The 26,311-nt window shown below is 57.2% G+C and overlaps 1 protein-coding gene across 7 annotated transcripts in view; it reads right to left on the bottom strand.

Moving 5' to 3' along the window:
• The window catches only part of LOC118728419 (casein kinase I), a 33,514-nt gene extending 13,105 nt beyond the window's left edge, over nucleotides 1-20,409 (bottom strand). For 5 of the 7 annotated variants that reach the window (XM_036454910.2, XM_036454915.2, XM_036454916.2 and 2 more), the window contains exons 1-2: nucleotides 9,840-9,970; nucleotides 6,393-6,480 (exon numbers count right to left, since the gene is read on the bottom strand). In XM_036454910.2, the coding sequence (XP_036310803.1) occupies nucleotides 6,393-6,468 (76 nt within the window). In that variant the 5' untranslated portion in view covers nucleotides 6,469-6,480; nucleotides 9,840-9,970. Of the gene's footprint in view, nucleotides 1-6,392; nucleotides 6,481-9,839; nucleotides 9,971-20,349 lie in introns of those variants that run through there. The other 2 variants (XM_045587493.1, XM_045587495.1) reach the window with 2 other exon arrangements.
• Between the last annotated feature and the right edge of the window lie 5,902 nt (nucleotides 20,410-26,311).

Raw genomic sequence — 26,311 nt, 5'->3', positions numbered from 1 at the left:
CGACTCTCTGAATTATCTTTCCTCTCTGAATTATCTTCTAATTTGGGGCCAGGCAAGGCTTTTTACTCCTGACTTAAACTCCAGAAGCCGTTAAAAAGAAGGAAAAAATGGCTTCCTCACCTCCCCAAAATGGAATCCCTTCTCCACGGCAAAAATACCAGAAACAAAGTCCTAAAAAACATACACTTGAAACCCCTCTCTCTCAGCAGCGAAGAGCTCGCATTACGTGGCTAATCTATAATAATAAAAGAGTAAAAAAAATAATAATAAAATAATAATAATAATAATAAAAGAGTAACACGCTAATTAGACCAGAGGGCCTTCCGGACATCCTTCCTGACGAAGCCAGTGCGGAGGGAAGCCAGCCTGGGTCCCGGGTGCCTGTGGGGGCCCCGAGGGAAGCAGCCCAGGTCCCGGGTGCCAGAGGGAAGCTGGCAGCCAGGGGAAGGCCGGCCTACTCTTGCACAAATTTTCGTGCATCGGGCCTCCAGTATAGCACCGAGACCAGCTCCGAGAGGCCAGTAGGAAAAGAGCAAAGATTCAATAGCAAATCGGGTAAAAGACTGGAACAAACACTCCAGAGAGAAAGAAATCATTAATGTAAAAATGGCTTCCACATATGAAAAGATGTCCTATCTACCTCCTTGTCAGAAAAATACGAATGAAAATGCTCCCAAGACCATTTTCCAGCTACAATTGGCAAAAGCCCCACCAGAAGTCCACAGGATGCCCGCTGTGAGGCGGTGGGGCAGGGGGCACTCCAGCCCGGGGGTCCAGGGGACCGCAGATCCCCGCAGGGGGCAGCTGCCACTTTGGAGATTCCTGGGCACCCTGGCCCGGTGCAAACACGAGGCCCGGACCAGGCGGCCCACTGTGGGCTGTTTGTAACAGCAAAAGCCTGGAAACAGCTGAGATGCCCATCCCTCTGGGGCCTGGTTATACAAAGAATGAGCCATCCACAGAGGGACTACAATGGAGAAAGAATGAGGAAGCTCTCTGAGCAGAAGTAGAAAGATCTCAAAGATACAGGAAGTGAGAAAGCACAGCACAGAACACTATGTATCTTATGCTCTTTTCGGTACAAAAAAAAAGCAAGGAAATGATGTGTGTCTATGGTCGGTTGTATCTATATAAAGAAACACTGAAAAAAAACATGAGAGCCAGGGAAGACACTGCGCTGGCTACTCTGTTACACTATCATTTTTTCCTGGGCCTGGAGAGGACGAAACTCCCATGCTATACAATCACTCCTTTAGTGTACAATTCCGTGGTTTTTACAAGGTTCACAAGATTGTGCAGCCAACCCCACCGTCAATTTTAGGACATTTTCATCATTCCCAAAACACTCCTACCCTGAGCAGGCATCCTGGCCCCCCCCCCGCTCTAGGCAGCCTCTAATCACCTCCCTGTCTCCGGGGACGGCCTCTTCGGACATTTCTCAGAAACGGAGTCATACAACATGTGGCCTTTGGGGACTGGCTTCTTTCACAGCGTGTGCTTTTGTGTCTTGGCTTTTGGGTTTGTGTGTTTTGGTTTTTTGAGCCACATAAAACGAAATTAAAGTAAGAAAATAAAGTAAACAGATTACTAAGTCCATGGGCCATGGGAGAGAAAAGTGCCTTGTTAAACCATAAAGTGCTTTTGACACATCAACATTCACCACTGGGGGGTGAGGATGTGGCAGGGAGGGGGGCTGGGCTTGGTGCCATCTGCCAGGCCGGCCATGCCCCCTCCCCGCCCGCACAAGAGCAGGAGAGCACAGCAGTTAGGAGTGTGGGCCCCAGTGCCAGCCGGTTCGGCTCAGTGGTTAGCGTCGGTCCTGGGGCCGAGGGGTAGCAGGTTCAATGACGGTCAAGGGCACGGACCTCGGTTGCAGGCTTGATCCCTGGGCCCTGGGCCCTTGCGGGAGACAACCGATAGATGTGTTTTTCTCACATTGATGTCTCTCTCTGTGTCTCCCTCCCTCCCTTCCTCTCTCTCTAAAAAAATAAATAAAATCAGTGGAAAGAATTATCAACAACAAAAACAGAGCGGGCTCCAAGCCCAAATCCTGATTCTGCCACTTCCTGCTCTGGGGACCCTGGCACGTCGCTTTACCCCTCTGCACCCCAGGTACCCCAGCTGTAAACCAGGGATGACAGCACCTCGCTCATGGCTTCTGAGGTGCCAGCAGGCTTAGCTGCGTGCCTGGCACACTGTGACGTGCTCCAGGAACATGGGGTGTGGTGACCGGGCCCAGCTCCAGAGATGAGCCTGAGACGCCCTGACCATGTGCGGGACACGGAAGGGAAGAGCCAGGAACAGCATTCGGTGGGGAAAGGAGAGGTCCCTGCACAGAAGGCTGAGGGGTCCTGATGCCTGGTCGGGGCTGTGCTGGACAGCGACCACAGCCCGACAGGAGGGGGTGCAGAACCCCAAGCTGAGCCGAGGATGACAATGAACCAGGAGAGCAGGGCAGAGATCCGGTCTCAGGGCCCAGCACAGACCATGGCCAAGAGCCTGAGACTCCAGGAGTACAGGCGGCTGCTCACAGGGTCTCTGGGCCTCCGAGCTACTGGCAGCCTTTGTCCTGAGCACCAGAGGGCGCCAGCAGCCCCTGGCCTCTACCCGCCGGGGACCGTCGTACCCCCTTCCTAGAGAAACAACATCCACAATGTCCCTCTTCTCCCTCACTGAGACCCAGGAGTGAGGACTGGGGAGGACCGGAGGGCGGACAGTGGCCCACCCAGGCGGGGGCAGGGCCTCCCGCAGGGAGCAGAGGTGCAGGGAGAGTGCCCCCCCCAGGTGGGGAGGTGGAGGGAGGAGCCCTTATGCCTCTGAACTCGTGCAGCATCCTGCGAGCACCGCTGCTCACAGCAACAGATGCCAAAGGTCAGTGACTGAACGCCACACAACTTCTCTGGGACGGGGCCCAACTGTTAGGCAATGTTCCGACCCCACCAAGTGCTGGAAACCTGTCCCAGCTGCTTCCCCAGGGTCCCCCCCTGGACCCGTGCGCTGCCTCCATGTTCTATGTGGATGCTCCCGTGTTTTCTCCACCTCCCTCATTCTCACCACGGCTGGCTCAGAGAGCTAAACCAACTGGCCTGAGGCCACGCAGAACTGGTCGCAACAGAGTCAGGATTTGAAGCTAAGGCTGGTGTGGCTCAGTGGCTGAGCGTCGATCTGTGAACCAGGATGCCACGGGTGGATTTCCAGTGAGGGCACAGGCCCCGGTGGCAGGCTCGATCCCCAGGGGGGTGTACAGGAGGAAGCCGATGGACGATTCTCATCGCTGATTTCTCTCCCTCTCCCTCTCTTTGAAATCAATGACACCCAGCCCCAAAGCCCCTCTTTGTTCTCTATTCCAATCCCCTGTCACCACATTCATCACGCAACAGACACAGACCGGGCCTGGACCGGTGAGGCGGGCCTGCCTGCAGCTGAGCTCCGGTGGGAGGAGCTGAGGCTAACTGTGGCCGAGTAAGAGGTGCCGCCAGCTAGAAACGGGGGCCTTTGGAAGGGGGGGATGGTCTGGTCTGAAAAACAAACTTGGTCACAGGGAAGGGCTTGGTCCTGGCCAGCGCTGGAGGGTCTGGAAGTTCTCGCTGGGAGGGCTGCCTCACACTGGGCTTTGCTCAGACACCCACAGGCACACGGACAGTCAGGAGCCGACTGGACTGGAGGAGGAGGGCGGGGGCCTCCATAACCACCTGGTGGGAGCACCATGCCCTCGCCACGGAGCCAAGGGCCAGAGATTTCTAAATGATGCCACGCTCCCGAGGGCACATGGCCAGTGGCTGGCAGAGTGGGCACGGGCCTGGCCAGCTCTGGACCCCACGAGCCAACCTGAGGCCCTAACAAAGCCGGCCCCACTCTCCCGCTGTGCCCTTGCGATGGTGCCGGGCATGGGGGAACGGGACAGGACCCAAGAGGAGCTGGGGGCTCACAGCCGCTTCCACAAGGTGTCCGTTCGCCTTCGGGGGATCCTGGGGAGCAGGGCCATCTGGAGTCAGGCCCTGGCACTGGCCTTGGCGGCAAGTGTGAGGCCGGAGCTCTGAACAAAGGGAGCCAGCGAGGCCCGCCGGAGAGGCCCTACAGTCACCACTGTCCTCGTGCCAGTGAGACAGGGGCCCAGGAAGCAGCTGGCAGGACACGGCGAAGACCGGACAGCCAGGGAGAAGGGGCTCCTCCTTCCTCCTCAGCCCAAGACGGACCGAGAGGACAGCAGCAAATTCCAAGGAAGACTGAGGGTTAATAAAATAAAAAGCACGACTGCCGGGCCGAGCATGTGCAGGTGTTTCGCACGCTGTGATCTAGCTCATTACTTCTCACAGCTTTGGAGGCCTCACGCCCATTTTACAGATGGGAAAGCCAAGGCTGGCAGAGGTCATCACTTACACAAGGGCACACAGCTAGTAAAACAAATGCCAGCACCGAAAGCCCTGGTATGGTTTACTCACAGCCTGTACAGCAGGAGGAGAGCTGGCCCTGGGGTTTAACATGAGCTAGATGACACACACAGAAATAAAAGGAACTAGATGACTACTAGAGAAACAGAAAGTCCTGCCCCCAGGCTGGTCCTGCACGTGGACCAGGGGCACTGGCTTTCTGAGTTACCCTGGCCTGGCCCTCCCTGTCTCTGGGCCTCAGTTTCCCTTCGAGAAAAAGAAGGCTCTGGAGCGGGGTTGTCCAGGAGCAGGTGCGTGTCTGTGCCAGAAGCTGCTTCTCTGGGCCCTTTGCCCTCAAGCCAGCGGTAACAGGCTTCAGTCCGGAGCCCCGGAGCCTTCATACCTGGCCCAGTTTCACAGGCAGTAAGGGTGTGGGCACCCCTTTCACAGGCGAGAATGCTGAGGCTCAGAGGGAGAACGTGACATCCTAGTCACACAACACATGAGAAGGAGACTGGGGACCTGAACCAGGACCTGCCCCAAGTCCCAGCCCTCTGCTCCCCGGCTACGGGAGGCCACTGCCTGTGCCTGCGCCCAGCCTGCCACTTCCTCCTCCATCCTTCCGAGAAGTTCCACGAGACACCCACTTTGGGCAAACCACACGCTGGGCTCTAGGGACAGGGTGGGAACCAACCGATGCCGGCTGCCCGGAGGAGCTTGGCGTCAGAGGAAAACCCTTAAGACAGCTGTGCCATGCACTGCGCCCCCCTCCCCTCTGCGCCCAGTGGTGCTCAGGAGGGTGAGCTATGAGGCGATCGCAGGGAACCGGACGTCCGGCTGGCGCTTCGGTTTACGATGCTTTCCCGTGCCACGCGTCACGCCACTCTGCCTCCTGCCAGCCAGTGGTCAGCCAGGCGGCAGATCACACACTTTCCAGATGGGGACACCAGCCCGGCACAGCCGCCCAGAGCAGGCCTGGTGCCCGCGCTGTCTGATGCCTCCCTCCCACGTTCTGTCTCCACGCTCCGTCCTCCCTGGGGGCTGGTGTGAAGGCACCATGGGGGCCACTCAGCCCTGATGCTCCTGCTTCCCCGTGTGGGGATGGGGACAGCGCAGCCATCGCTAGAGCTGCTGACAGATCCACTCTTCAGCAGGAGCGCCCACTGAGACCACGCGCCCTCCCCCTCCATCCCCGTCCCCTCTGACAGGCAGGGGAGGCTCCCTGGTTAACAGACTTCATACCCAAGAGGCAGGGACCGCCTCACCCCAGCTCTGAATCAATCCGGGAGCCCAGCACACTGACTGGCGCCCTCCTCCTTTCCCAAGGACACGGACGGGGCGAGGGGACACAGGCGCTGGCCGCTCGCTCTGGCAGCTCCAGTCCAGTTACCCACACAGACCTCCTCTGTGAACAGCCGCCAGGAGGACCCCGACTCCAGACCGGCCTCTGCCTCTTTACTCCGGGCCAGATGTCAGTGATTTGTTTAAAACAACAAAACCAGAGCAAACTGACTTCCAGCAGGAAGCACATCCGGAGAGAGGGAGCCTAAAAGCTACGACCCCTGCCCCCCCTCCCCCGAGGTTAGTGGGGAGCCTGTGTCATTCCCAAGCCTGCCTGCGCTGAATCCCGGAGGCCGGACCCAGGGAGGGGCCTCGCCGGAGCCGGCAGGAGCCCAGGCCTCTCCATCCACCACATCCTGCTCCCAGGAGACGAGGCCCGGGGTGCTCACCCAGCCTGGGCTTTCCCACGCCCGCTCGAGGCCCAGGGCGCCCATGGCGGGGAGCGGAGCTGAAAGCACCCTTCTCTGCCCAGCCTGCAGCCGAGGGAACCCCAGCCTGCCTCACCCAACCTGCTGCTGCCACCCCCTAGGAACAAGTGACTAACACACGCCGCCCCAGAACCAAGTTCCGACTTCAGAGCCTCAAATCCCTCCTCCCCATCCCCACAGTGTGCGTGTGTGTGTGTGTGTGGGGGGGGGGGGGGGGGGGGGTCCAGACCCACTGAGCTGGAGGGACACTTACCCAGGTAGATGTCTCCGAAGGACCCGCTCCCAATCTTCCGGCCCAGGCGGTACTTATTCCCCACACGGAGCTCCATGGTTTGCGCTCACTGTGGGGGGAAGCAGACACACGGGGCTCAGCGGAGCTGGCAAAGCCCCAGGAACCGGGAGAGCAGCATTCCCCTCCCACTGCCAGGAAGGCAGCCTGGCCCCGCAGGCCTGAGGAGAGCCTCCGGGTGTGGGCAATGGCTGAGGCCGCTGAGCAGAGGCGTCAGCTGGGCCAGGCAGAAGGTGGGATTGGAGACAAGGCCCGGGAGCAAGTTTTGGGGGGCCCTCATTCAGGGGCCCTCCAATTGGAGCCCCTCAGGGGCAGGCCAGTCATGAGCCAAGACCCTAAAAGGAAAATCAAGGACAAAGGGGGGGAAGGGGAAGGGGGATACAGGAGCTGATCGGCCAGGTGGTGCTACCATGACAACCACCAGCAAGTTCCAAGCTCCGGGGATGGGAAGACACGCTGAGCAGAGGGGTCCCTAAGCTCCAAGGTCCCTGTAGGGCTCAGCAATCACAGCTGTCCCGGCCCCATCCCCACCCCAGGCTTCCAGTGCTAAGAACCAGGGCCGGGCTCCCACAGCTGGCCTGACGTCCGCAGAGGCCAGACCCCGTCAGTCTCCAGTGTGCCCGGCAGGAGCGACCCCTTCCTCCGTGGTCTCCTCCTCGCCACCTCACCACACAGACCCTCCCCATGGGCCGCTCCGCACGTCTCTGGGTGGGCTGCTGAGGCCGGACTCCTTCCGGACCGGGGCCCTCCGGAGGGTCTCCTAGGAGGGCAGCTGAACAAGGGAAGGGGCCGAAGCCGGGGTTCCGGCCTCCAGGCTGAGCGTCTGTGGCATGGGGGGAGGGGCTGCTGGGAGAAGGACACTGATTCACAGCTTGTCTACATCCTGTGTCCCCACCCGGGTGTCCAAGCCTGTGGGGCCTCAGGGTCCCTGGTGAACACCCCCTGCTCTGGCGTGGAGGCTTGGGGTCCCGGCCCCGGGAGGGGGGAACCCCACAGCCGGGAGGGAGGCAGTGTCTGCTGTGGGGGGAGAGGAAATGGTAGACCACGAAGGAAACTGGGAGAGGAGTAGGGGACCCTGAGATCTCGCTGAGTCTACAAGAGGGCCAGCGTACAAGACTACCAGAGGGGCCTTCGGCCTGGCTGGTGTGGCCAGCTGGTTGAGCACCATCCATACACTGAAAGGTCGCTGGTTCAATTCCCGGTCAGGGCACATGCCCAGGTTGTGGGTTCCATTCCAAGTTTTCTCTCACATCAATGTTTGTCTCTTCTCTCTCCCTCCCTCCTTCCCTCTTGGGGAAAAAAAGGGGAGGGGGCCTTCATCGGCAGCCCGGGAGCGCAGGCCCCGGAGGCCATGCCCGCCCACCCCGGCCACAGCAGCCAGTTAGTGCATCTGCTCACTCACCACCAACACGGGTTCCTGCCTCCCCTCCTGGCGGCCCGCACCCCCACGAACAGGACTTAATTCATGCCAGGGCCGGCAGCTGTGCCAGGCACAGAGGTCCTGCCCCTTCCCCAGGCCAAGAGCTGGCCTCCTCCTCCTCCAAAGCCAGCCGCCCCTGGGAAGGGAGAGGAGAGCCTGGCCCACAGAGGGCCAAGCCCCCGCTGTCCCTGGCAGAGGCACGGTGCCAGACCTCCTGCCCGGGAGGCATCCCGCGGGCACCTGGGCCCTTCCCAGTGGCCACAGGAAGCAGTCTCCACCCCAGAGCGGGCCAAACTCGGCTCCTAACCACGGGCCTTGGGCACACGCCCGGCCAGTCCCAGCTGAGGTGCCAGGCTGCCAGCTCACACGCTCCATCCACATCTGCAGGAAACCCACAGCCACACGCCGCGCATCCACGCCGCCTGCCCCGTGTGTACGCTCGAGCGGAGAAAGAAGGAAAGCGCCCTGCTGGGGGAGGGGGTGCGGGCCTACACACTCGGGGTCCCCCCTCCCCACGTCTGCGCTCCACCGACGCCAATTCGGAGACCACGCGTGGCAGCCGGGAAAGCCGCAGGTTCGGAAAAGGAACATAAATACACCCGCATCCTATATTACATAAATACCCACGCCAGGTTATATAAATACCCATGCCCTCCGTCTGGGTGTCTTACATAAATATACGCACATGACCCCCCAACCCTCCCCACGCACGGGGCTGCCGGCCGGGAAGAGGAGGAGAGAAGGTACAAACCATCCACCCGCTCTGTGCTGGCCACCCAGACCCCGGCCGGAGCCCGGCCCGTCCCAGCACCCCCAAACCACCCCCCCCACGGCCTCCCCCAGGAGAGGAGAAAGGATTGAGTCAGGAATGGGAGAGGCTCTCCAGTTCTGAGCTGCTTCTGCCTCGGGGGCGGGAGAGGGGGCAATAAACCAAGTATTAAAAAAAAAAAGGCAGACAGGAAGACTCCGGAGTTCCAGCTAGTTACAATCAGACAACTACCAAGCCACACAACACACAGTTTTCTAACTCTCTGTCCGCCCCCCAACACCCGGACCCCCCAGCCAGGGCCCTGGTCTCTGGAGGAACATACTAGACAGAAGGCAAAAGAGCCCAAACACATTTGGGGGTGCAACTTAAGATACTCTGACCCCCTCCCCTCTCCCCAGATCTCCCACCGGAGGGAGGAGGAGGCTGCGACCAAACCCGCAGGGAAACTAAGGCAAAGTTGGGAGGGGGCCCACCCCACTGGAGTGTGGGGGTGCTGGAGCCTGGGAATCCTCCCTCCGGAGACACCCCAGCGCACACAGAGTTTTAGGTTCCACCGAGACTCGCAAAACACGGGTTTCTCCCGGCAGAAACAGGAGAACCCAAGCTGATAAATAACCCCCACCCCTTTCTTCTCTCCACAAAGGAACACAGACCCGGTGGCTGGGTGACTACACACCCCTCCCTCTCCGCGCACCCCCCCCCCCGCCGCGCCCCGTCCCACCTCCGGGAGCAGCAGCCTCGCTGACCCCCCAGGCCCGGAGCACCAGCCAGGGAGGGGGCGCTGCTGATGGTCCGGCCAAACAGGCAGGAGCCCCGGGTCTGACGGAGCAGCTCGAAAGAGCAGTATCGGTGGCCCCCGCACCCCAGGCCCGGACCCCCTCCCTCCGGGTCCCCAAATCACAGCCTGGGGTGGCCGCAGAGGGCTGGCTGCGCCCTTAAAGGGTCCGCGCTGGGGGAGGGGGAGGCGGGCAGGACTGGGGGGGCCTCGCCCCATCCCCCCTCGAGCCAGCAAAATAATGGTGTGCCCCCCCCCCCTGCGCTCGGCCTCAGCGGCGCCTTTGTCCTCGCGGCCGGGCGGGCGGCGCCCCCTCCCCCGGCCCCGGGCGCAGCGCGCGTCCCCTCCCTCCCTCCCTCCCGCTCGCGCAAACACAAAGAGGCGGGGGGAGCCCCGTTTCCCCCGGGTTTGCGCCCCTCCGCGAGCCCCGGGCCCCCCAATATTTACCCTGCCGGGAGGGCGCCGGTGCCGGGCCGCTGCTCGGGGGGCCGCCGCGGGCGGGAGCGGCCCGCCGGGCCGGATGCGGGAGGATTCGCGGGGCCGCCCGGCCGCCAGCCTCTCCGCCGCCGCCGCCGCTCGCCCCGCCGGGCTCCGCTCGGGCTCCTGCCGCCGCCGCCGCCGCCGCCTCCGGGCGCCCAGCCCGCCGCCCCCGCCGCCGCCGCGCTCCCGCCCCGCGCGCGCCCGCCGCTCCCATTGAGCCGGGCCCGCCCGCTGACGTCATCCCCGGCCCGCCGCGCCCCGGAGGATTTAAAGGGCCCGCGCCCTCCGCTCCCGGGGCGCTGGGGGCCGCAACGGGGAAAGCACGGCCCCCCAGCCTTGCAGGAACGCGGCCTCCCGGGCGGGGCCGGGGAGCACACACAGGCACTGACCTCCCAAAAAAACGAGGTGGGGGGGCCGGGGCGGAGGAGGGCGCACACAAAGCTGGGGTGTTCTAGACCCAAAGCCTCTGACCCCTCCCGGCCCCCCCTGGGCGCGCTCTCAGCATCACAGGCCCCTCCGCGGGCCGTGGACTCACGCCTTACTGCACAAGGGGAATGTTCAGAGAGTTGGGGTTCACTCGACTTCCGGCTCTGAGTCTGCAGAGACCACAGGCCGGTTTGGTTCTGGGGAGAAAGATTTGACAGGACAAGTGGGGCCGGTGTTGCACAGTGGTTGGGCCTCGATCTATGAACCAGGAGATCACAGTTCGATTCCCAGTCAGGGCACATGCCTGAATTGCCCATCAATGATTCCCTCTCATCATTGATGTTTCTATCTCCTTCTTGGAAATCAATTTTAAAAATTTTTAAAAAGAGAGACAGATGGAAGGATTCTGACTAAAGGTCCAGAGAGAGCCAGGGCTCAGCTATGCTCCCATCCCCGCCAAGAAAAAATCAAAGGCAAGGACCTTTTTCTTCTCCCTCTGCCCTCTCCCAGCAGCTCAAACTGAGATGGGCACAGCAGGCTCCTTTCCCCGATCATTTCAGCAGGGACCCCAGAGTCTTGAGCCAGGGCCCTGGGTTCTGGGCTGAGGCCTCCCTATCTGCAAATCAGGAAGGACCCCTCCCCGGGGTCGCTGGGAGGATTATTCGGCTTCCTGTAGGCTTCCAGAGGAGCCATGGAAGCTTCCAGGGCAGAGTCATTAAAATAATGGTGTTTACACCGGGCCATGCGAAGCCCCACATGATGACACATCCATTCACACGCACAACTGTGACCGACACACAACACGCAGAGTGCACAGCACCCCAGCCCGGAGGCGTGGCTCCTGGGAGGAGTCACTTCCAACAACCGCATCCTCAGAGCCCGAGGGACTTAGTCACACGCTGCCCAGGCTTGCGAGAATCCCACAGACCGGGCTGTCTGAGCGGAACAGGAAGCTGGCCCAGAGAGGGGAAGGGTCTCGCCCGGGACCACACAGCGCAGCAGGATGCTCTGTGCTCCCCATGGCCCCTGGGAAGCTGGGTCTATGATGAGCTCATTTCCAAGGGCAGGAGAGTGAGGACCAGCCTCCCAGGGCCGCCTCTGCCAGGACGGGGCGGAGGGGGTAGGAGTGGGGGTGGCTGAGACACAGGTGTCACCAGCCAAGGGAGTGGGTTTGGCTCGGCCTGCCTGGTGGTTTTGGTTATTTGTTTCATTTTGTTAATCTATTCCCAATGTTTTAAAAATGGAAAGATTTCATATGACAAGCCCCTATTCCCTACTTTTCTCGAAGCTCTGGGAGAACAGGCAACTCTGGACACACAAGCCGGCCTGGGCAGCAGCCGCCTTCCTCGGTGACAGCCCTAGGGTCCCGTCTTGTTTCCTCACAGCGTGCTTCACCCACACTCATGACCCCTTCGTCCCCGGAGGTCCCGGGTGGCCCTGTCCTGGAGGCCCCACTGGTGCCTGCCCGTTGTCCCGTTTTCATCCCCGTCTCACTGACACGGACCCTGGGCCTCCGTTTCCAGCGTCAGGGATGCCAGCCCTCCCCGTGGCTGCACATTCTCCGAAAGTGAGACAGGGTGCCCAGCGGGGGCCCGAGGCAGAGGCCCTGCCGGGCTGAGCAGAGGCGGAGAGCACCCCTGCACCCCCATCCTCACCACCCCAACCTCCCGCCCGGGTCCTGCCTCCCAGTGACCAGCCCTCCCAGTCTGGACGGGGCCCTCCCTTCCCCAGCACCTACTGATCCCGAGCCCCACCCAATCCCCTCCGATGGCAGATTAAGTCCTCTGTTCTCTAAGGAGAGGGATCCCAGGCCCACAGCAACCACCAGCGGCTGCGCCCTATCTTGTCACACGCTCCCCTCCCCTCCCCAGAACTACCACCGCCTTCTGCGCTGAAGATCCTGGGGGCTTCCCTGGGCCAGCCAGTCTTAAGATTCACTCCTCCCTTCAAAGGCCTGGGGTCCCCACCCACTGTCTCCCTTGGAAAAAGCCCCTCTCCCTGGCCAGTGTGGCTCAGTGGTTGGTGCCCAGTCCTATGCACCGGGAGCTCCTGGGTTTGATTCCCAGTGGTCAGAGCACATACCTAGGGTGCAGGTTCGGTTTGATCCCCAGTTGCTGACTGAGATTTCTCTCTTGCAAAGATGTTTCTCTCTCTCTCTCTCTCTCTCTCTCTCTCTCTCTCTCTCTCTCTCTCTCTCTCTTTCTTTCTCTCTCTCTTCCTCCCCCTCCAAAATATCAATTAAAAAACATTTTTTTTACCCTCCCCAACCCCTCCCCTAATTAGCTGTGTTGTGCACCCAAGTTATCCTCCTCCTTCCTTCCCTCAACGACCAGAGATCCTTCCCAAGAGCTTTGCAGCTCAGCTCTAAGGAGACACAAAGCCAGCTGAGGAATTAACAGGCTCCAAAGACAAAGAAACCTCCTTACTGAGCTCCAGCAGCCTCCTGCCTGGCTCCTCTCCAGACAGGATTCTCAGTAGATTCCTTCTGGGAATCCACTCAGGGGTGTAGTCAGCTTGAGCGCCCCTGACCCCCACCCTGCACCCCCCCCCCCCCACCGCCCAGATGATGCAAGCGGGCCTGGGGCCAGAGGGGCCAGTGCAGTCCCAGCTCGCTCTGGGCCCCACCCTGGGGTTCAGCTGCTCCGCACGGGGCCAGGAGTGGCAGTCCCTCAGCGCCTTTACCATCTGAAATGTACACTGATTCCTGCCCTGGCCGGTTTGGCTCAGTGGGCAGAGCATCGGCCCTTGGATTGAAGGGTCCCAGGTTCGATTCCGGTCAGGGACATGTAACTTGGTTGCAGGTTCCCTGGCCCCGGGGTGCATCGAGGAGGCAACCAATTGATGTTCCCCTCTCTCTCTCTCTCTCTCTCTCTTTCTCTCTCTCTCTTGCTTCCACCCTCTCTTTATTTATTTTTATTTTTTAAAATATATTTTATTGATATTTTTACAGAGAGGAAGGGAGAGGGATAGAGAGCCAGAAACATAGAATGAGAAAGAAAGATAATCAATCAGCTGCCTCCTGCACATCCCCCACTGGGGATATGCCACAACCAAGGTACATGCCCTTGACTGGAATCGAACCTGGGATCCTTGAGTCCACAGGCCGATGCTGTATCCACTGAGCCAAACCAGCTAGGGCCCACCTTCTCTTTAAAAAAAAAAAAAATCGCCCTGAACAGTTTGGCTCAGTGGATAGAGCATCAGCCTATGGACTGAAGGGTCCCAGGTTCGATTCTGGTCAAGGGCATGTACCTTTGGTTGCATAGAAAAATATCCTTGGGGGAGGATTAACAAAAATAAACAAGTAAATTAAAATATATACCTGATTCCTTGGCACCCAGAGCACTGGGCTGGGGCCTTGAGGACAGCCCGGAATGGCTATATGATAATACGGACACCACCACTGAAGCTGGTATCAGGAGGATTTCAGTCCCCCCAACAGGATCTGCACCCCGAGTCCCAGCTGTGGGCATCGGGCCCTACAATCTGTCCCGGGGTGGTCCTCAGCCTCGCCTTCGCCCCGCGGTTCCCACCGCCTCGTATCTTTTCCCTCAGGCTCCTCAGGCTGGCTCCCTCCTCCCTCAGGTCGGACTCTCAGTCACGGTCACGGAGAAGCCCCAGGGCACTGCCTCCCCTCTCTGCCGCATTCCCCTGGCACTTACCACACGAACGTGCTCCATGTGGCACTCATTTGATTTTTTTTTTTTTTTTCGGGGGAGGTGGAGCAGGTCTGAGTCTCCCACTAGAAAGTAAGCTGCCTGAAGGCAGGCATCAGTGCTGTCTGGGGCAGCACTGTCACCAGCACCAAGGACAGGGGCTGGCACAGAGGCGGTACTCGGCAAATATTTGCCAAGTGAGCGAATGCAAGAAATGCGAAGGGGCATCCTCTCCTCTCTCAGGTAAGACATTAAGAGCTACCATCGTACTGAGCACCTACTGTGTGCCAGGCCCTCTGCATTAACTCCTCCAACCCTCACCTCCACCCTCCGCGCACAGTGGCCTGGCAGACCCACACCCTTAACCAGGCCACCCAGCGAGTGGAGGAGCACACAGTTCTGGACCAGCCCCACCCCTTCCTTCAGATCCGGGCCCTCCGCTAGAGAAGCAGAGGCCGGGGCCACGAGGGCCCCTGGGGCTCCCTCACGCCACCTCCAGCATCTCACAGGCAGGGGCCCGAGGCGGGAGCCCGCAGTGGCTAAGAAGCTGCCTTCAGCCCTAGCTGGATCGGCTCAGTGCATAGAGCGTTGGCCAGCGGAAGGAAGAGTTCCAGGTTCAATTCCGGTCTGGGGCATGTGACCAGGTTGCAAGCTCAATTAGGAGGCAACCGATCAATGATTCTCATCATTGTTTTTTTCTCTCTCTCCCCCACTCCCTCTCTCTGAAATATATATATATATATATATATATATATATATATATATATATATATATATATATTTTTTTTTTTTTTTTTTTAAAGAAGCTATCTTCAAAATGCTGACTGCCACGTTTACCTGTGTGGCCTTATGAAAGTTCTGGAAACTCTCGGAGCCTCATTGTAAATGGGGCTAATACAGAGGACTGTCCACAAAACCACATGGCCTGGAAGAAGCCCTGAGCGAGAGCAGAAGCTGACACCACCCCTGTTCCGAGGAGCAGACGTGTGACCTGGGCCACCCGCTCCGCCTTCCAGCATCCCAGTCTCGTCCCCCCCTTCTTCCCCTCCTGCTTTCCCCGCCCCTGGAGGGCCCCCAGCAGCCCCGCTGAGGTGGGTGGGGTGAAGGCACATGGACCTGCGTGGCCGGGGCAGCCACTGCCTGGCCCACCCTCTGCTGTTCCCCGTGGCCCTGGCTCTAGGAGGCCCCTGCAGACATTTCTCTGGGTTCTTCCCTCTTCAGAGAGGTGCTCCCAGACCTGCTGGTCTGAAGGTGCTGCCTTGTACACCCTCCTGGCCCAGCGAGGCCCCAGCTGAGCCCCCAGACCCTTCCACGACGTCCCTCACCTCTGCCTGCAAGGCCACCCCCAGCAGGGGTCCTCCCTCGTCCTCCCTCTCCGGCGGGGACGCAGCAGGGCAGCAGGCGGCCTGGCCGGGGCCACGGGAGCCCCAGCTCAGCCCCCGCGTTCCCGAGGAACCAGGAGAACCACAGCCCCTTTGGGGGCTGGACAAGGAGCTCTCTCCAGCTCTCCCGTCAGCCTCCCTGTCTGTAACTAAGGGCGGCTGGCTGGGGAAGGCCTGTACGCTCCGCATCTGCTGAGAAAGATCCGGAGATCACATCCTTCTGGGCTCAGAGGGAAAGGGTCCTCTCCCCGCTTCACCTCCATATTAGAACATGCGCCCTTCCCATCCACTCTGCCTCCCGGCTGTATTCTGAACCAGACACCTCTCACGTGGTCTTTCACTCGGCTACCACAGAGGTCTGCCGGTTGGTAAGATCACACCCACGGCTCCCTCCGGCCTCAGGGTGAAGTCCATGTTCTTTCCCACCTGCCTCTCAGACCTCATCCCGAACCTGGCATCCTACCCCAGGGCCTTTGCACTTGCTGCTCCTGTGCCTGGAATTACCTCCCCTCAGTTCTTCAGAGGCTGCCTCCACTCATGGTTCAAGTCACAACTCAAGTCACCTCATTACAGAGATCCTCCTGACCACACAACCAACCTGCCTCCCTCCCTCCCTCCCTTCTTTCCTTCCTTCCTTCCTTCCTTCCTTCCATCTTTCCTCCCTTCCTCCCTCCCTCCCTCCCTCCTTTCCTTCCTTCCTTCTTTTTGAGAATAAGGGAGAGGGGGAAGAGAGATAGAAGAGAGGTAGGCTGGAACCGGTTTGGCTCAGTGGATAGAGCGTCGGCCTACAGACTGAAAGGTCCCAGGTTCGATTCCCGTCAAGGGCATGTGCCTTGGTTGTTGGCACATCCCCAGTGGGGGGTATGCAGGAGGCAGCTGATAGATGATCCTCTTCATCAATGTTTCTAACTCTCTATCCCTCTCTCTTCCTCTCTGTAAAAAATCAATAAAAGAGAGAGAGCTGGGACCGGTTTGGCTCAGTGGATAGAGCGTCGGCCTGCGGACTGAAAGGTCCCAGGTTCAATTCCGGTCAAGGGCATGTACCTTGGTTGCGGGCACATCCCCAGTGGGGGGTGTGCAAGAGGCAGCTAGCTGGTCGATGTTTCTCTCTCATCGACGTTTCTAACTCTCTGTCCCTCTCAATTCCTCTCTGTGTAAAATCAATAAAAATATATTTAAAAATAAATAAATAAATAAAAAATAAAAAAGAGAGAGAAAAGAAAAAGAGAGAGGTAGAAGTTTGTTGTCCCAACCATCTGTGAATTCATTGGTTGGTTCTTGTATGAGCCCAGCTTGGGGAATCAAACCTGCAACCCTGTGGTATGCGATGATGCTCTAACCAAGTTACTGGATGAGGGCAGACCACATAATCTTTTTATTTTTTCGGTTAATCCTCACCCGAGGATATTTTTTCCATTGATTTTTTTGAGAGTAGAAGGATCAGAGGGAATGGGAGGGAGAGAAAGAGGAAAGGAAGGAGGGAAGGAGGAGGAAGGGAGGGAGGGAGGGAGGGAGGGAAGGAAAGAAGGAGGGAGGAAGGAAGGGAGGGAGAGAGAAAGAGAGAGACACCAATTGGTTGCTTCCCATACCCGCCCTGACCAGGGCCAGGATTGAACCTGCAGCAGAGGTATGTGCCCTTGATAGGAAATCAAACCCATGACCCTTTAGTGTGCGGGCTGATGCTCCAACCACAGAACTGACCACCTCTGTTCCCTGTTGCTGGGTTTGCTGGCCCGATTTTCTTTATGGCACTTATTATGGGCTGAAAACATCAAGTTGTGGGGTTTTTTTTTGTTTGTTCCCATGCCCTTCCGAAGCTCCAAGAGAAAGAACCCTCCTGTGAGTGCTCCTGTGGGTGTCCAATTGGCAATGGGCGCCCCACAATAATTGTGCAGTTAAGGAATTCTGCCTCAGGCGTGACCAGGGCTTGGCACTCTCAGGCCCTCAGGGAGGGGCCTGTGGCTCCTCCCCACCCACCACCGGGTCTCACAGCCCCCTGCTGGGCACAGCCTCCCTGTTTGTACCTCTGCCAACTCTCTCCGCACCCCGCTCCTTCCCTCCTGCGGGAATTCCAGGAATGCCGTTCCCAGGACACAGCCACTCATTAGCTGGCCCGGAATGAAGGTGATGGCCACGGCCAATAATCCCGATTCCCACAGCCCTTCTCCACGCAGCCCCGCTGGGCGCTCATCACCTCCTGGCCACGTCACGTGTCTGTCCACAAACATCTCCCCATGGCAGCTCCTCAGGGGCCTGGGCGGTCCCCCCGGGCTCTGCTCACCAGGTAAGGAGCCTCTGGGGAACCTGAGCAAGCGCCCGCCCGCACACACACACAGGTACACACACACACACACAAACAGATGGACTAGCAATGTTAGAGAGCATGCCAGGCAGTGAGTGGCACACACAGACCCGCCTAACCTGGGGCAGGGGAGGCACCAAGGGGTGGATAACCAGGGTCTTCTCCTTTTGTTAAATATATTATAGGAAGGAGAGAGAGAGAGAGAGAGAGAGAGAGAGAGAGAGAGAGAGAGAGAGAGAGAGCGCGGAATATCAATGATGAGAGAGAATCATTGATTTGCACGTCCCACACTGGGAATCAAGCCCACAACCTGGGCACTTGCCCTGACCAGGAATTGAACCATGACCTCCTGGTTCATAGGTTGACGCTCAACCACTGAGCCATGCCGGCTGGGCGAACCAAGGTCTTCTTAAACCTCACATGAAGCACTACACAAATACAGCGTCCGGACAGGTCCCTTATTATTGTAAGATAATAACATATTATCTTATTTTTTAAATATATTTCTATTGATTTCAGAGAGGAAGGGAGAGAGGGAGACACATCAATGATGAGAATCATGGATAAGCTGCCTCCTGCATGCTCCCACTGGGGATCAAGCCTATGACCTGGGATTGTGCCCTGACAAGAACTGAACCAAGACCTTCTGGATCATCGGTGGATGCTCAACCACTGAACCACACCGACCGGGCCCTCAAGCCCCTGCTATAGAGAAATTCGGGAGGTGCCCCTGGGGAGGGTAGGAGGAGGCAGGGCTTGAAGGTGGGCAGGTTTGGAGGGTGGCAGGCTGGGGAGAAACCTCAGACATATGGGGGTGAGGGACCACTCTGGGGAGAGCAGTTGAATGGGACCCGGGTGGAAGGGGCGGGGGGAGAAGGCTGAAGAGGAAGGAGGAGGCACAGGTGTCCATCTCTAGCACCTGAGTGTGGGGCTGATGCACGGGATTTGCTCAGAACAGCTTTGTTTCCGAGCAGAAGGGAAGTGGGGGAGAACCAGCAGACTAGCATTTATCGGAGTGTGCCAGGCGCCGCCCCAGGCCCTGACCCCTGGGTCTCCTTTATTCTACACCAGCCCTCTGAGCCAGAGACCACCCACCTGCTTTACCTGTTGGAAACCAGAGGCTGAGCGAGTTTAAGAGAACCTGACCTCACGTTTGTAAAGGTCTGAGGGCTCCAAGTCACTCTTCCAGATCCCAGGAGCCCCCTGCCTCGGCCTGTGCCCAGGCTGCCTCAGTCTCCCTCGGTGTGTGCCCACTGGGACTGCTCGGGGTTCTGAGGCCACAGCCCGTGTGTCCCCAGGACACTGCGTCTGCTCGCTCACTCTGCAAGCATCCGAGGGATTCTGGGGACCCTGACAGGGCTGTCACCGAAGCAGACTCCGGGGCCGGGAAGGTGCCTGAGGGATCCACGCAATAACAAACACACACATGCGACTACGGAACGCACGCTCAGAAGGACGCTTCCCGGACAGGGTGCCGCTGAAGTCCGCATGAGCGAGCGCCTGAGGATCCTGCAGGGGGTTCTCTTCAGAAGCAGAGAGAACCGCTCCAGCCTGCTGGGTTCAAATCTGCCCTCCGCTGCTTCTGGGCCCGGTGGCCCGGGAGTTTGTAGAGCGCCTTCGGAAACCTCCGGTTCCTCTTAGAAACGGGCGCGGCACTGACACCCCCTCAGGGGATTAGAGCAGATAATGCACCTAAAGCTATAGCCCAGAGCCTGGGTGCAGTTGCAATGATCACTAACTCCACCGATAATCCAGCGATAATCCAGCCACCCGGATCGGATCGGAGCTAAGGCCTGGCCCTGCGATGCCCCCCCCCCCCTCCCGTGGAGGGCGGCTGCTGAAGGGGACCCGAACGGATCCTGAGAAGCCAGCGTCACCGCGGAGAAGGCAGAGATCACAAACCTGTGGACCCTTTTTCTGCCAGAATCATGGGGGCAGGAGAGGACTTCCTATATAAATTAGCTCGTGTAACCCTCACCACACCTGGGCAGTAGCTGCATGTGGCCATTTCCCAGATGGGACACCGAGGCTCCGAGGGCAGAGGGCTCTCCCGGGGTCCCGGGGACGGAGGCAGGGCCCGGGGTGAGCCGGAGCCCCTGTGCTTCCTGCGACGCCTCCCTGTCTCCGGTCTTCACCCCCGAATCCTTCCTCTGAGTGTTTAGCATGGTACCCATCCCTCAAATTAACATTAGGCAGCCATTAAAAATAATAATTACACACGCACAAGTGACTAAGAACAACACGAGAAAATGCTTATGACACCATCGTCCGGGGGGGAAAGCAAGACCCAAAAGTTGTAAATAAAGTACAATCGGTTTATATCCAAAGGGTTGTGCCGAGAAAGGACTGAAATGCACCCAACATGCATAGCGGGCCTCTCTGTGGGTCAGGACCCGGATGCTCTTTCCCACTTTTCTCCTTTTACCGGCCGGTAACTTTGACAACGAAGAGCCATCACGTCCCAATAGTAAACACACTTGTGGCTGCGCTATCTGTCAGCCTGCTCTTCCCTTCCCCTTCCACTTCCCCCCGTCGAGCCCCCCAAAGCCCGTGCTCCCAGGACCAGAACCAGGAGCCCCCAGCGCCTCCCAGACCCACGCAGCCCGTCTCTGCGGCCAGCCTGCCCCCATCAGGGCCCCCCTCTCCGCGGAGGGAGGCCCCCACCCTGGGCCTCCTCCCGGACCCCGCGCGGGGCTCCCGCCGATGCTCACCTGGCTCTCCAGCCGACCGCCGACCTCCGACCTCCGACCTCCGACCTCGGAGCAGGAGCGCGCGCCTCGCCCTCCGGTGCGGACTCCGCCGGGACGCCGCGCGCCGGGGAGGAAACCCGCCGAGGGGCGGGGCAGTGACGTCACCTCCCAGTCACGCCCCCGATCAGGCCACGCCCCGGCACAGGCCACGCCCCCTTCCTGGCCCCGGGGCTCGTGGCTCTCGTGCCTGCGGGGTGAGGTGCCGGGACGCTTACCCGGTGCGCACGCCCCCCGGGGGCCGGGCCCCGCCTGCCAGAGGGGCCCTCCGGGGCAGCGCCGGGAGGGGGGTCCCCGGGAGGGGGGCCCTCTCTTCCAGAGCCTGGGCCCCTCTGAGGAGCCGCGAGAGAGCGGGAACCCCACCCACACCGACCGACCGCCACCCCACCCTCCACCTCCCACCCCGACCCCACCCCTCACCCCCCACCTCCCACCTCCCACCTCCCACTCCGAGCCCCCCTCCAGCCCAGGTTAGAAGTTGCAGGCTCCCGTCACCTGGGTGAGGAGTGACGCCGGTGGGACCCGGAGCTCTGCTTCTCCCAGTGGCTGCTTGTCCGCGTCTCCCGCTGGGTGCTCCTCCCGGACAGACCTCCCTCCTCCAGCTCGGGAAACGGGGGGTGGGGGGCCAGTGCCCCAGAGGTGCGGTCCCCGCCCGGGGGGTGGAGAAAGTTGCCCTGGCACCTGACACCCACGGTCAGGAAACCTCTGGAAGATCTGAGATTGTTTCTGTTCAGCCAAGATCTGTGCTGAGACAGCCAGCCTGCGGGTGGTGGAGAAGCAACAACCAAGTGGCTGAGCTTCGCCCTGTGAACCAGGAGATCACAGTTCGATGGTTTGATTCCTGTCAGGGCACATGCCCAGGGTGCCCGCTCCGTCCCCAGAGGGGGACATGCAGGAGACCTCCCATCAATGGTTCTCTCTCATCATTAATGTCTCTCTCCCTCTTCCTCTGAGATAAATAAAAATGTTTTTTAAAATAAGATAAAAGAAAGGGCATCATTTCTTTGAAAAGGCCATTAGGTTGCGCCTAGCCACGAGCTTTAGAAATATGCTCGCCATTGGAACCTGGAATTCCATTCTGGACATCGATCGGAAGGAAGTAATTCAGATTAGGTGCTCATTGCGGAGGTCTTCATAACAGCAAATTTGGAATTAGTCTAAGAGTTAACACCTGAGGGAGGGAAGAAGGGAGGAAGGGAGGGAGGGAGGGAGAGGGGTGGGGAGGGGACTGGGGGTGGGGTGGGGTGGTGAAGGGCACACACAATGGAATATTATGCAACCGTTTAAAAGCTGTGTTTGCAAACAGCTTAGAATAATATGCGGAAGTCTGTTAAAATAGTAAGAGGATAAAAGCAGGATATAAATGTGTGGTGACAGCAGGGTTACAGTTGTATTTAAAGTAAAACAATTTATCTGAAATTTTTAATGCATTTATTGGGGTGACATTGGTTAATAAACGTATATGTTTCAAGTGTACAATTTTTTTAATTTTTTAAATTGATTTCAGAAAGGAAGGGGGAGGGAGAGATAGAAACACCAATGATGGCCCTGACTCGTTAGGCTCAGAGGATAGAGCGTCAACCTGTGGACTGAGAGGTCCCAGGTTCAATTCCAGTCAAGGGCACGTACCTTGTTTGCGGGCACATCCCCAGTAGGAGGTGTGCAAGAGGCAGTTGATCGATGTTCCTAGCTCTCTATCCCTCTCCTTTCCTTTCTGTAAAAAATCAATAAAATATATCTGAAAATAAAAATAAAGATAAATAATAGTAAAAAGAAAGAAAATATTGTATATACTCATCAGGAATTTGCAAAATGTATCAACATTTTCCATTCTTGTTTTATCCATCACCCCACATACATTTTTAAAAAGGAAATTCCAGAGACCATGCCATTTCACTTATAAATACCTCAGTAATTGTCTCTAACAGCTAAGGACTTCGTTAACAAACAAAAAACACACACAATACCATTTTTACACATAGCAAAAGTAACACCATCTCTTTCATTAAATCACTTCATATGCAGTCCATGTTCAAATTTCCCTAATTTGTCCCCAAAATGTCTTTTTATAATTGGTTTGTTTAAATCAGTATCCACCCAAGGCCTACATATTATATCTGGTGATATATTGTTTAATTTCTCTCTCTTCATTGAGATATAATGTACAGACCATAAAATCCACCGTGCTAAAGTGCACAATTTTGGGGCTTTTAGTAGATTCACAAGGTTCATTACCGTTACTACCATCTAATCCCCTTATACTTTATCACCCAAAAACGAAACCCCAAACCTAGTGGAATCACTCCCCTTTTCTGCCCTCCCCTAGCCCCCGTGCCCACTAATCTGAGTTTGTCTTTTGCCTATTCTAGCTGTTTCATATAAATGGAATCATAAAACGTGTGACCTCTGTGTCTGGCTTCATGCAGCCTGATGTTTCCCAAGCTTAGCATGTGGTGGCATGTACCAGTGCTTCACTCCTTTTTGTGGCTGAATAATATTCCAGGCTGAGTTTCTCACAGCCTCAGGTTGGTGGACTACATCCCTGTTGTGTCTTTTAAAAAATAAATTTTATACATATATATTTATTTATTTATTATTGATTTCAGAGAGGAAGAGAGAGGGACAGAGAGATAAAACATTAATGATGAGAGTGAATCATGGATTGGCTGCCTCCTGCAAGCCCCCTACTGGGGGACAGAGCCTGCAGCCTGGGCGTGTGCCCTTACTGGAATCAAACCCTTTAGTCCCAAGGCCAACGCTCTGTCCACTGAGCCCAACCAGCCAGGGCCCTGTTGTGTCTTTTAGCATGCTCCATTATCCCCCAAATTTCCTAGAAACTGGCGATTAGACTCAGACTCTGGAAGCTGGAGGCTTGATTTGGACTCAATTATTTTATTAAGCCTGGCTCATAGATGACGCTGTGCCCTGCCGTGCCTCAGACAGGACCACAGGGTGGCTGCTCCACGTCTGAGTGAGGCTCAGGGGATCAGTGGCTCTGGGTGTGAGCCTCCTCCTTCCCATTCAAAGCTCTCCACCAACATGTCCCCCAGTGGTTTAGCAACCACTGATGGTCACGGGCCGGGTCTGTCTCACCCTAAAGCTTCTAGAGAAGGAAGCAGGCGGGAAGAAGAGAAGTGGCCCAGCCAGCAAGGCTCGGTGGCTGAGTGTCAACCTATGAACCAGGAGATCATGGTTTGTTCCCAGTCAGGGCACAGGCCCCAGGTGCGGGCTTGATCACCCCCAGTGTGGGGCGTGCAGGGAGCAGCCGATCCATGATTCTCTCTCATCGTTGATGTTTCTATCTTTCTCTCTTTCTCTTTCTCTCTCCTTCTTCCTTCTTCTCTGAAATCAATAAGAAATATATATATATATATATATATATATATATATATATATATATATATATATATATATATGTTTGTTTTTTTTAAGAGAGAGAAGCCAAAACTGGTTTGGCTCAATGGATAGAGCATCAGCCTGCGGACTGAAGGGTCCCAGGTTCGATTCCAGCCAAGGGCACATGCCTGGCTTGCGGGCACATTCCCAATGGGGGGTGTGCAGGAGGCAGCTGATTGATGTTTCTCTCTCATCATTGATGTTTCTATCTTTCTCTCTCCCTCTCCCTTCCTCTCTGAAATCAATAAGAAACATTTTTTTAAAAAAGAGAGAGAAGTGATGTGTCCAAGGTCAGAGGATTCATACGGTACTACGGTGTACTTAATAGCTGCCACGTATCAGCCTTGCTGTGTGCCTCGCACCATGCTAAGTGTTTTACGTGAACTGGCTCATCGCATTGAATCCTCTCAGCGGTCCTTTATTGGCCTTACATCTTGACCTTCCTTTTTCTTTTTCTTTTTAAATATATTTTATTGATATTTTACAGAGAGGAAGGCAGAGAGATAGAGAGCTAGAAACATTGATGAGAGAGAAACATCAACCAGCTGCCTCTTGCACACCCCCTACTGGGGATGTGCCCACAACCAAGGTACATGCCCTTGACTGGAATCAAACCTGGGACCTCCCAGTCGGCAGGCCGATGTTCTATCCACTGAGCCAAACCGGTTTTGGCAACCTTCCTTTTTCAAATGAGGAAAGTAAGGCCCCAAATGGTGCAGGGACCTGCCATTGATGGTAATTCCTGGGGGACAGACAAATGGGAAGACATTGTTCTTGCTCCGTCAGCACAGAGATGGATGAGGGGACGAGGACCATGGAGAGGAGGAGGTGGAGGCACAGACCGGCCGTGGCCTCTCGTCCGTGTAGGAGTTTGCCCGGGGAGTAAAGGCAGAGGCATGAGCCTCCATGTGAATAAGGCCTGAGTGCGGTGTGAGCTGCAGCCAAAGACTCCACGCCTCACCGGGACAGACTCCCACAAATGTCTGCCCCCGGGGAAGGAGGAAGAGGAGGGTGTATGCAGGCACATTGTAATGAGGCGTGCCAGGAGCTCTGGATTAGGGGTCTGAGGGTGAGGGCTCCATGAGAGGCCTGGATGCTGTACCCGGGTGTGGTCCCTGCCCGCAAAGGCCTAAGGAAAAATGACGGAGATGGACCTGCAGGACATCAGCTCCTACCCGAGAAAGGAGAAGGCACCAGTCCAGGCCCTCAGCTCCAGCCCGCAGATTCTGACAGAGGGTCCCCCTCAGACACTGGACCCCTGAGTGCAAAGAACCTGCAGCAAACACTGGTTCAAAGTGCCCATGATAATATATATGCATTTGCTCCTGTGTGCATAGAATTCCTCTGAATAACAATATTTGTAAAGCATGCTTTTAATATACAAAGAACCCCTAGAAACTAATAAGAAAAATACCAACAATATAATCCTACATAATAAAGCCCTAAAATGCAAATCAACCGAACTGCAGAATGACAAGTCACTATGACGCGCACCGACCAGCCGGGGGCAGACGCTCAACTCAGGAGCGTCTGCCCCCCGCTGGTGAGCGCAGCAGTGCTGGCAGGAGCCTAAGGACCCATCGGGGGATGTCCGACTGCTGGCTTAGGCTGCTCCCCACGGACAAAGGCCGGGCTGAGGGACCCCTCACAACCTCCGAGGGCACAGATGTCATGCATCAGGCCTCTAATATAGAAATGAATGAGAATGTGAACAGACTTTTCACAGAAAAGGAAATACAAAATTCTTTGTTTTTGTTTTTTGTTTTGTTTTTTTTTTTAATATATTTTATTGATTTTGTACAGAGAGGAAGGGAGAGAGATAGAGAGTTAGAAACATCAATGAGAGAGTCATCGATCAGCTGACTCTTGCACACCCCCTACCGGGGATATGCCTGCAACCAAGGTACATGCCCTTGGCCGGAATCGAACCCGGGACCCTTCAGTCCCCAAGCCGACGCTCTATCCATTGAGCCAAACCGGTCTCGGCTACAAAGTTCTTTGAAACTCAGGTGAAGATGGTAGTGAGCCAGGACGCAGGAGAGGACATGGGTGGCGGGGCTAAGGCTTGGAGGGAGATTGTTTCTCTACCTGAGCCTGGTAACTTGAATACTGACCCTCCTGAAAATGTGTCTATCCCAAAAGTTGTCTTGAATTAAAAGAGAAGGTTGCAGGTTCCTCTCCTGTAAGGCTCCAGGGGAAGGGGCATGGGGTGGGGAGGAGGTGTCCTCTGGGAGGGCACAAACCTCGGCTTCCTGATTAATCATCACAGCCGCCTCCCCGTCTTCCAGATGTGGGCTCTGAAGCTCAGAGCTGGAGAATGTCACACTCAGGGCATCGGCTGGGGTGGAGGGGGCAGCCAGGGTCCAGGTCACACGCATGGCTCCTGGCCCTCCCACCGGCCTGGCACATGGTGCCACCCTACGCTGGCCAGCAGGTGGGACAGATTTCTCACTCAACTGGCACCTGGCATTCCTCCTGGACTTGCTGGTCATTTGACCAAAATGACTATTGTTTGCCTGAATTACACTTT

Source organism: Pipistrellus kuhlii, unplaced genomic scaffold (assembly GCF_014108245.1).
Source record: "Pipistrellus kuhlii isolate mPipKuh1 unplaced genomic scaffold, mPipKuh1.p scaffold_m20_p_3, whole genome shotgun sequence".
Taxonomy (NCBI): domain Eukaryota; kingdom Metazoa; phylum Chordata; class Mammalia; order Chiroptera; family Vespertilionidae; genus Pipistrellus; species Pipistrellus kuhlii.
Note: the sequence above shows the minus strand (reverse complement) of the source record. Positions and strands in the feature narration are given on the sequence as shown.